The sequence below is a fragment of the Dermacentor silvarum genome, chromosome 5 (assembly GCF_013339745.2).
Source record: "Dermacentor silvarum isolate Dsil-2018 chromosome 5, BIME_Dsil_1.4, whole genome shotgun sequence".
In the NCBI taxonomy this organism is placed as follows: domain Eukaryota; kingdom Metazoa; phylum Arthropoda; class Arachnida; order Ixodida; family Ixodidae; genus Dermacentor; species Dermacentor silvarum.
In genome coordinates this window covers 83447334-83458547 of record NC_051158.1, presented here as the reverse complement: position 1 = coordinate 83458547, position 11214 = coordinate 83447334, and the positions used below count along the sequence as shown (strand labels likewise).

The following is an 11214-nucleotide window of genomic DNA, read 5'->3' as shown; positions in this document are numbered from 1 at the left end:
CAGATTCTATAAAAAAACACCACGCTATCCACTCATGCCAATACACCTTGACGTTGGTTCCTTCTCTTTATTAGCATATGTGCCTGACACTGCAGGCACGTTTACTACTGCTGTCGGTGCTGCTGCTGACGTAGCCGCCTTCGCACCCCTCGTAGGTAGTGCTGGTGCTGTTGTCGTGTGGTTCCGAATAATCGAATTACATTGTCACGGGCAGCACATCCTTTCAGGTACATTATGCGTGCTGCCCTCGCTCGGGGAACTACAAGTGGGAGGGGGCCACCGTTTCCATCGTCACTGCTGCTGTTGCTGCTGTCATCATCATCAACCTCATCAAACGCACTGTTCATCAAGACACAAATTGTGCAACACTGCACACGCTGCAACGATGTTGGCTGCGCGGTCTGGTTCATAGTGGAGGGCACGGTACCTCTGAAGGCAGCGGAAGCGGCTCTTCAGAAGTCTAATGCAGCGTTCCACTACGGACCGCATGGAAGCGTGTGCAGTGTTGTACCTGCCTTCTGCAGTGTGAGCAGGAGGATGGCCTGGGACCGGAGTCAGGAGCCATGGTTCCAGGGGGTAGCCGCTGTCACCTGCATGAGTATAAAAATGGTATCAAATCAAATGCGCGTGGTTGAGCTAGTGAAGCATGAGTCATTTTACATACACCTACTACACAGAGGCTGTAATAAAATAATTTACAGGCTGAGCACTTGATGCTGCTCTGATCAGCACAGATAACAATAGCTGGTGGTATTAGCATCCAGCAAGGTGGCCGTTTGGCCGAGTTGTGGTCTGTATTCTCGAAATAATGTCATTATATAAATAAATAATTGACAAATAAATAATTGACATTAGCTTGCAATGCAGCAGTTAAATGTCGTTTTGCTGCAAGCAGATACTCATTTTAAAAATTTACCAGCCCGCCAATGTAACCTATACTTAACACGCATCTATAATATAAACGGTTAGGGCTTTATACTCTTACGGCGGGAGTACACTTTATTGTGTGCTGCTAGGCAACTGTATAAATTTTTCCCTCTGCTCACCGAGGAGGTGCTCGCCGGCCTTGGCAATGTGTCCCTCCTGGAAACGACGACGCAACCACGTCGTTCTCCAGACGTGTGCGTCGTGATCCGACCCCGGTCGCAGAGCGTCGACGGCCAGAATCCGCATGTCTGCGTCGCAAATCTGGCGAAAGCGTGCACAGCATCAGCCACGCGTTGCTATGAAAGGCAAATTAGACAAACATGACGATACTTACGAACATGCTGTTAAGGGCATAGAGAGAAGCCTTTGCGGCACATGTAAGCCGCCTTGTTGTCGCCCTTCGGTGCGATGATGGCAATAAGGCTGCCGTCCACGCAGCCGATGACGACGGGAATGCCGCCGCGTCGAAGGAACCCTTCTTTCACGGCCGCCTTTTCTTCCGACGTCCTCAGGTAGTGGACCCACTTGTTGCGGGTCCCGGCGTGGACGATTGTTCCGCGACGCGTCGCACGCACTTGCTGACCGCAGGCTGCGTCACGCCAATCGTCTCCTCGCTCCCAACGGACCCCTGAAAGCTGCCCGTCGTGAAGAAACGCAACGATCACACTTGTCGCTCCACCGACAGCGCTGTTGATCGCACGCCTCCGAGCTCCTCCGCCACTTCGTCGCACAGCCACCGCATAGTTTCCTTCCTCAGACGAAAGTGCTGTCGAAACACGTCGTCTGACATGTCAAACGCGTCCTCGGCCTCCCTCCTTCTGCGCCTCCGCCCGAGCTGACGAGCCGCCGCCGCCGCCAGCACCAGCAAGCACGCCGCCATTTTTGATTCCAAACTGAACGGGTCACTCGCCGGTGATTCCGCGATGTTTCCTGTTTTGATCGGCATAATTTAGCATAAGTAGTGCGTAAACATCACTATGACGTGTCAGTTTTTGCGGTTTCGTGACGTCGCTTGACGCACCGGCGAGGTGGGCGCGGCCTCGGAAATATGAGCCAATCAGAGAGCGTCGATCGTGGATTTGGAATCAAAACAGTTTGGAATCATTTTACGTTATAGCGCCCCAGATCTTTTAGGCCCGTGAATAGACATAGAAAAAGCATTTGTTGTGGCCAATAACGTATAGTGATGTCTGCACTTGCGTGTAGTACTTGTGCGATGACTTTAGTTCTAGACGCCCATTCCGGAACACCAAATATAATACATTTGACACGGCTGCGTTGCTGTCAACAATTGCTTTGTCCTTGCACGAACGAATAGGGATACTTCACTTACAGTAATGACAATGTGGAGCCTTGCAAAACTACTACGTCTAGTGTGCAACAAAGCCATGGCTGCCCCAGCATTATATGAAGCCCACATTTCCTAATTTCAGCCCCCGTGCTTCTTCGCAAAACAAGAAATGGCTTCGTCTTCAAGGCCTATTCCATAAGCTGTCGCTTGTGAGTAAAATGATTTGGCAGAAACGAAGCTTTCCGCCTGTACTGCTTTGTACTGCGTGAAAGAGAACTAAACTTTCTATTCTATTTCCTGGAATGCAAAATGTCGTGAGGCCGGCTACTTGCTGATATGCGGCTGGCTCTCATTTCTTTCCAGTGCACCATGTCTCGACCTGGGTCCCGTGTTTTCCTTTCTGTGTCGTGCTGTTACATGGCAAACATTGTGATGACAGCCGAAGAAATAGCAATCTTCTCGTCTGTGTTGTGCTGCGTGCCATTTCCACGGTGCAGTTCAGAAAAACGGAAATGCCCTTTTACAATCTGTTCCTCATGTACCAGAACTTCTTGTTCAGTGTGTTTAGGAATTGTCACTGATAGCTCATATTTTATGGCTGTTACAAGCGAGCAGTCGTGGTCCCACAAACCAATAAGTAGTTCGGCTAACACAGTTGCATCCTGACTAGGTGGCACATCTGATGGCAGTTGTACAACATCTTCCACTGCCTTGCCAAGGAAGCCATCCAAACACGATCCCTTCTTGTACGTTGCAAGTGCGCGCACAGAAGGCTTGTCCCAGAGCCTTGGCCCAGTTGTGCATGATCTGTTTTCTTCGTTATTGATGTAATGGACGACGACAGCAATGTGCTTGCACCGTCCGCCTTTACCTGCCTCGCAGGTGCAGAGTGCATCTTGCAGCAAAAAGTCAGGTACTGATGCCTGCCAAGAAAGGAAAAATTTCTTGAGGGTAACCAAGGCAGTTTATATTATTTCCTTCCACATGCTAGCTGTTTTGTGCGACTACCATCGCACTTAGTCCGAACACAATTAAGCTTAATTTGAGTTCCGCTATCAGATTTCTGGTAATAGTTGCACACATATCCTTCTTCGCCCTTCACCTTTTTTTATAATCTACAATGGTTCGAATAATGACACACTAAACTCGACATGTGCTCGGCTTAATAAGATGATGGGCGTACATCCTCCCCTAAAATAAATTAAAAAGAGCATTAAAAGCATACAGCGCAATTGTGACCTATGCAAGACAAAAAATAGTTTTGGTACATGTTAAGCGTAAGACAATAAAATCGTTATCACGGATGGTAGAGAAAATGCTCGCCCGCAAAACACTGCTACTGTGCCCTCGATGCAATGTAGCAAAACCTACACAGGCAAATAGAGCTCTAAAACAATCAGAGACATTGCAGACCTACGTAAGATGCATCTATGACGAAATTCTGGGTACCGACTGGACGAAGGAATCCAGTACCTATGTAAAGTGTATTAATTATTGCTACATGCACCTCGACGATGGAACAAATCCCGGCCTTGCTGCCAGTGCCGGTTTTGCTGCCAGGCCGGCGCTGCTCCGCCTTCAAGATATATCGTGTGGGTTCTCTCCTCCATAACATTGAGAGGAAAAAAATACTCATAGCTGTGTACGTTTTCAAGCATGTCACTAAGAGAATTTCAAGTCGCGAAAACTGCGTGCGGAGTTCGATGAGCGCAGCAACGGCGGTGCAACGCTAACTCGCCCCCTTTATTCACCCGTTCGTTTGGCGATTTCCTAGACGAGGGTACGCATCTCCATCAACAATTTTGAAATTGCTCTTATTGAAGCTACTTCTATGGCACTTATTCGGCGATGTCACGTGTAATCAGCGGTAGCAAGATCGCTACAATATGTACCGGCATCGCTCCGTGCGGAGTTATTTGAGATATCAGTCTGCCCAAACGACGTGTGTATATTATTAAAAGGCACAGAAACAGCAATGTGTCAAGGATAGAATGTGAAAAACAAGAAAAAAAACGACTGAGACATCGCGTTAGTCAACAAAACAAAGCGGCTACTTACCACGAGCTCGGCTTCGTAACCGGGCTTTGTTACGCTGGTCTGCGGGACGCACTTGGCACGTATGCGGACTGGATTGTCCCAAATTCCTTTAACGTCATGCACATGCCCACTTTCATAGAGGCACGCGCCTTTCCTGCAGCTGTCACCGCAGAAGTAACTGTCTTGCACCCGAACGAAGGGGAAATCGAAACCGCGAACTTCAGCCATCCCTGCTTGCAAAGCGCTGTCGGCGACTACGGTCTCCCGTGGCTACAGTAGACGCCACCCGCTAGGTGGCCATCAGTGGCGCCTCTATAGGCGGCGCACGACGCGTATATATCGGAGTTCACAAGGGATATCCGGCACATCAAAGGCACCGACAACGACGCAGCTGACGCACTTTCACGCATCACCTCCCTCGGCACTTCTACATCGACTGTGGATTGGGAAGGTCTAGCTCGTGCGCAGATGGAAGACCCCGAGCTGCAAGCGCTGCGTGACATTCCCCTTTCCCTCCGTCTACAACTCGTTCCTTACCCGTTTGTGCCTGGCTTCCTCTGGTGCGACATGTCAGCGGCTACACCTCGCCCCTTCATTCCGGCTGCCTTCCGTCGTGCGGTGTTCCAATCACTTCATGACATCTCTACCATCCCAGCATCCGAGCGGTACACCGATGTTCGCCAGTGCCTCGCAGCTCGTGCCTCGCATGCCAGACCGCCAAAGTGACCCGCCACACGAAGACTCCAACACAGGCGTTCTTGCCCCCTGGCTGCCGTTTTGACCACGTCCATCTTGATTAGGTTGGAGCACTTCCTCACTCTCACGACTGTCGCTACATTCTCACAATGATCGACCGCTTCACCCGTTGGCCCGAAGCCGTGCCCATTCCGGACATCTCTGCGGAAACGGTCGCCAAAGCCTTCGTTCGAGTGGTCGCCAAAGCCTTCCATGGCCAGCTCAAGGCTGCACTCAATGCGCGCCTGGATAGAGAGCACTGGGTGGACCAACCAACCTTCCTATGGTGCTTCTCGGCCTACGTGCCGTCTTTCGTCGCGACCTTCGCTGTTCTGTGGCGGTACTCGTCTACGGCGCACCCCTGCGGCTTCCTGGAGACTTGTTCGTTTTTTTCGGCCCCCTCGCATGTCCTTGTTGCCAGAGACTCAATGTTGAAAGAACTTGCAGGATATTTGACATTGGGTTCCTCTGTAGATGTCGAGTTACGTTCGTTCAGTGGCGTGCGCATCGAGAAGTTGTTTTCGTTGATCACCGATTGCCTGGCAAACGCTCATGTTGTGGTTGTTCATGTCGGAACTAACAATGCCGGTGAAAAATCACTCATGCGGATTGCCAGGTTCCGGGCACTAATTTCTCACATTCTTGATGTCAAGCCATGCATCCGTCTGGTGGTGTCTGTAGTTCTGCCGAGACAGATGAGTTTTCGCAAGTGCTGGTGGGCGCTCACTGCTCGGGAGTTGGAGACATCCAACCGGGAAGCGAGGGAGACGAATGCCATTTTGAAAGCACAGTGCCACAAGAATGGCTGCAGGCACATGCACAGGACTCACGAGTTGTCGGGGATGCTGAAGGCCAACGGCGTGCACCCGACACAACGCGGCAGCCAGGTGAGTGACTTGATCATAATATACTGCGTAACGACGCCATCCCTGTAACGCACGAATTACATCCGGCGGACGTCGCTCGCACGAGCGTTTGCCCATACTGTCCGGCCGCGCCATGTAATCTTCTTGCATGTGCGGCGTGTAATCATTATGGGGACTTGCTGTATATTTGCACGGACATGTCGATTAGGTCAACTTGTGCGGCGCCTTTGCTAATATGTGCGCTCAAGTACAGTTCGATTCCTTCTAGGCCCTCCGCGTGGTAAAAGAAGGTGCAAGCTGTACTTTTCAGAACGACTTTTATGAAAATTATGCAAAATACATTTATGTACATGTAACTGAGGTACTGACAGGTGATATAGCCCTGCCCTGCATGTGGAACACATCAGAAAACATTTCTGCCATGAGGAAAGAAAGACAGCCTCTGAGAGAACAGCTATTTACGTGAACTGTGTAGAAGTTACGGATGACTACTCTCGTAAGATGATGTCCTAGTATATGCAGAACTGGCGGTCTGGTGGATGTCTCTCTTGCCTCCAAAGCAGTGCATATATACTAAGACGTGATTTGGGCGTCCCACGCATGATTAAACCCTCCATTTGGTAGTTTACATTGAAAGTCCTTTATTTTAGCAATGTGCACTTCATGAATATCCAAAGCATTTGTCAAATACTACAGCACTAAATGTGTTTTGGCGTGTTTCAGCAGCTGGAGCACTTCCTGCGTGAAGCCATCAGGAGTTTCGTTGAGGACATTGGTAAGAGCCATGGCGAGGGGGTAATGTCATCAGCTCCAGGCGCCGAAGGAGCGTGAAGAACTGCGCCGCCAGCATGGTGACCAATCTAATGTGTTGTCAAAGCACTGAAGCAGCGACAGCTTTCCTGTTCTTTGTTCGCACTAGGAAACCGATGTAGCTCCCACAGGTTGCAGCACCAAAGACGTGGGCAGCAGTAGTGCGCACGTCCGCCCCTGTGCAGCACTGCACTGGCACATTTCGAGTCACATCATGTGATCCGAAACTTTATCCACAACATAAACGGCAAAGAAGTCGGGCTGCCCCGTGAGCGGCCAAAGCTCGCCGTTGGAGCGGTGCTCGTCAGAGTCAGCGCAGGGCATCTACTGCAGGGTGACGCCGATCAAGAGGAAGATAACGAGCAGCCGACACATCCTAATCACACCAAACTACGCCGCACAGCAACCATGGATGACACTGAAGAGATCAATGAGCCATGAACGGCCCAGTGCGAAAAGAGATAAAGAACATCCAACACTGGGAGCCTTACGGAAAGCCTGATGAAGTATAACAAAGCAGATCACTCCGTGATTGACGGCGGTCTGGAGCTAGACTGTGGGGGCAGCAATGACGAGTACACAAGGGCCCTCCTATCTCCGATGACGCCTTCAACATCCAGATCCAGGCGCCAAGATCCAAGAACATATAAACAGGCCAGCTGAACGCCCAATCACGATTACAGCCTCAGATCTCAATCGCAGTCTCAGGTGCCATGCAGAGAAGCATTCTACAGTACAAGCTGCGCGGGCATGGTACCTGACAAACGTGAGCCGACGCTTCGATAAAAATAGCACCGCCCCTTCCACTCCATGAAGATGGTCTAACAACAAAGCTGTTAGACCATCTTCATGGTTAACCCGAGTGGTACACTATACAAGTTAAACTTCGCAGTCTACAAGATTTACATCTCATTTTCGCTTTTTGGTGCTTCGCGAGGTGCCGATTCATTAAATACGGCCTTCCGCGTCAGGCCGGCTGCAATGAGAGCGAGCGTCCGAGCCGTAGTTGCATTCGCGGCCGCTTGGCTGGCCGGAATGGCGCTACTTGCGGGGGGGGGGGGGGGGGGGATAGCACCTCTTTATTATTCTCACACCGTGCTCCCAATATTCAGTAGTTGATATGGGAAAGAGGTTACACGAGCCGATACGAAGGCAGTTCACGTTCGACCTAAACATGCACAGCTAGTGCTCTATCAATTATGCATGCCTCAAGGCCTGATGTGCTTCGACGCAGATAGCTGAAGTACCAGTCGAACCTAACAAAATATACAAATTCACTAAGGGCGGCGGATATCTGAAAGACCCTCCCGTGCAAAAAAAAAGGCTTACAATCAGACGTCCTGGATACGACGGACGTCCGACACCGACGTCCGTCGGACATAAAAATGAACGTCTTTTAACGAAATATCCGAAAAATGTCCAGTAGATAAAACAAACTGGACATGGACATCCAGTGGTCATCTGTGGCATTTTAAATGTGGACACTGATGACAGAAACGGCCATAAGATAACCAGAGGACGTTCATGATAAATCCGGAATGCTATATAGAAGAATACTCTACCTGAGGAACAATTTACCAGTTACACGCAGCATGCTGCAATTGCGTCGTGCGCCCAAAGCAACTGGGACCGCCTTACTGGTACAGATTGCAAAGGTGACAACACAGAGGGACACAACATCCACAGCAGAAGCATATGTTGCATACTGGCACACATGCTTCATAAATGGATATAAGCAGAGCTTCCAAATGCACTGAATAAGCCGATAACGATGTATGCATAACAAAATGCAGTGTGTATTACCTGTAATAGTCATCACAGTTGTAGTATATATTAAGCTGCATCAATGTGAAATCAAATGATGCATATCAGCCCTTTAATAAAACTTGCTCAGCTTTTTATGATGGCCTAACTGAGGCATATATAGACTTGCACACAAACAGGAAAAACACTAGATCTTTAATAAAAAGCATACTGTAAGCACACATTTGTGTGCATTACAGCATTTGGCACAACAAAACCTAACCTGAGCTTAAATACGTTAAAGGAAAGCCCGTAAGGACCAGCAAGAAAATTAAATAAAGATAACAAAAAATTACAGCAAGAGAGTATATGTTAACAGTTTACACGATGAGTCCACCACGACGCATAGAGACCTTGCAAGCTATCAGTGACGTGCCGATAAATATTTGCTGTGGGCAACGTCACAACACATTTATATCTGATGTGCCTTGATTGGCCTTGTTTTCCATTGGTGCCTTATCCCTGAGTGAATTTGTACCTTGTTAGTTAGGTTCGACTGGTACTTCATCTATCTTAGTCGAAGCACACAGGCCTTCAGGCATGCACAATTGAAGCACGCTCACGAGAATAGCTGTGCATGTTTAGGTAGAGCCTTCGTATCGGCTCGTGGAACTTCTTTCCCATATCAACTACTGAATGTTGGGAGCACGGAGTGAGAATAATAAAGAGAGGTGCTGACACTCCCTCCAACGCGCGCGAAAGCTCTTGGTGGATGAAACTGAATGAAACTGTGTCATTTCTCTATAATGTTGATTTGCAATTCTTTAAGGTCTCACTATTTTGGATTGCGTCCTAACCGTCGCAGTAAAGGTGCTATTTATTAGGTCAGGATAGCACTGCCAAAGCGCAGAAATCAGCCGATCCGCAATCTTGGTTTAGACATCTTCATTAAAAAGATTCCAATAAGCCTCGCTAAAACCGTTCCAGAAGATTAATTGCCTGAGTTAACTTGTTAACTTTGTTAACAAGTTAACTCAGGTCTGTTTGTTAACTGAGTTAACTTTGTTCCAGTGTTCTTGTACAGTACTTCTAATAAATTTGTGGTTTTTTCAGAGTCCTTCAGTTTAGACGGGCTTATGCGCAGATGGATCAATAAAGTTTTCCACCTTCCTCCAGGCGGTCCCTTCAAAGGTTACCTTCAATTTGGTTACTTTCAAAGAGTTGGGGGGCTTGGGGCTTATCCAGTTTTTGCAAAGAGTGGCACAGGTTGTTCAATTTAAGAGCCTTGCGCGTCTTCTTAAACTAGAAGCCACATTCGTTGACAATTTATTTGGCAGAATATTAAAAAGATTCCTAAGAATTTCCGAACTTCTTCAAGTCCCTTCCCCGATAGCAGTTGAAGTAACATTAAAGAGAGGATCACACAAGTGGTGGTGCGACCTACGTCTAAGTATACCAACAAAGGATCTTCTGGCACATGATCAGGTTGTTTTGCTAACACTTGGCATTCAGCAACTAACATTCAGTAACTAAGTTACTGAATGAAGGTGATCGTCTAAAGGCCCAACGCCTAAGGACGAATCTTTATCCCACGAGGTCTCTGACTAACGAACAAAGTAGCGATCCAACATCACGGCTTTGCCGTAGATACCATGAAGAACTTGAAAACACTTTCCACATCCTGAAGGAATGCGAGTCCGTTCACCTTGTGCGAACAGAACGCCATAACTTCGTCGCTACGCAGGTGGTCCGCCTAGTGAGGAAAAAGAATCCGGACGACATGATTCGTGAAGAACCTCGTCTGACTCGGGAAACTACCAGGTTGAAACCTGATCTCGCCATTGAAACCGATGACGAGGTTCTTGTAGTCGACTTCGCTGTCGTTTGGCACGCTAATAAGGGGGTACGAAAGGATAAAGCACGTGAAAAGGCGTCTAAATATGCTCCTCTGAAGGGCTGCTTCGACGCGGCTCAGACTTTTTCCTCGCACGGTATGCTTTTTCGGGCTAGAAGCATGGTCTGTCGAGAAACATTGGAGTTGGGTAGGACCTTAGGTTTGTCTCGAGCAGAATTGCCATTGTTAAGTGCTTGTGTCCTTCCAGGTAGGCTCATTTGTCCAAATAGATACCGAAAACAAGTGTAGGTTCCCCTCAGAGATTCCATATCGCGTTCCTTTTAGATTTCTTTGTGGGTTTACTGTGTTCTTTTAGCTTGTAGTCCTTTGTGTTTTTTTTCCTCTTATGATGTTATTTCTGTTTGACATTTTGCCCCCTATGTGGATGGCCACGGCATTAAAGACAAGAACTGTCGCACTAGACGACAGCTTTTCCATAGATAGTTCGAATAGATTCGACGTCTTGGGGAGGCCAGCATCGGACTGTAAGGGACAACATAAGGTGCGATTTTCGCGCCGGTGCTGGTTCTTCGCAAACGTCCTTTACATTAAAGTCTTGTTGTCACCACACTAGCACCACATAAGATTTTGTGGTAATGCATGTCGTTTAGCCAAATGCCTCGTCATCTGATTAGTTATTCAAAGAGGAGTTTTTTGTGTGTTTCGCCGCATCAAACTTTTGGTGTAAAAAAAGATGTTCAGCGTGTGTGTACCTGATGTATCTGAATGAAAGTGGGGGGGCACTGGTATTGTGAAATGAAATGGTTCGTTTGTGTAGCAGTTGTGTCCACCCTCCTGTGCACAAAGCTTAATTTGAAGGTCTGGTGCAATGCTTCTTCTACCCATTGTCTCTAATGGCAATCTCTATTGTCAGCAGTATTTTGCCACTCGCTTCGTATCTCCTAATTTAT

General features: G+C 48.3%; 1 protein-coding gene across 1 annotated transcript; it reads right to left on the bottom strand.

Moving 5' to 3' along the window:
- Window positions 1-330: 330 nt before the first annotated feature.
- On the bottom strand, window positions 331-1256 carry LOC125945729 (putative nuclease HARBI1). The gene is made up of 2 exons (XM_049667986.1): window positions 1047-1256; window positions 331-590 (listed from the first exon to the last, which is right to left on the bottom strand). The coding sequence occupies exons 1-2, from the start codon at window positions 1171-1173 to the stop codon at window positions 331-333; spliced, it is 387 nt and encodes a 128-aa protein (XP_049523943.1). The 5' UTR covers window positions 1174-1256.
- Window positions 1257-11214: the final 9958 nt, after the last annotated feature.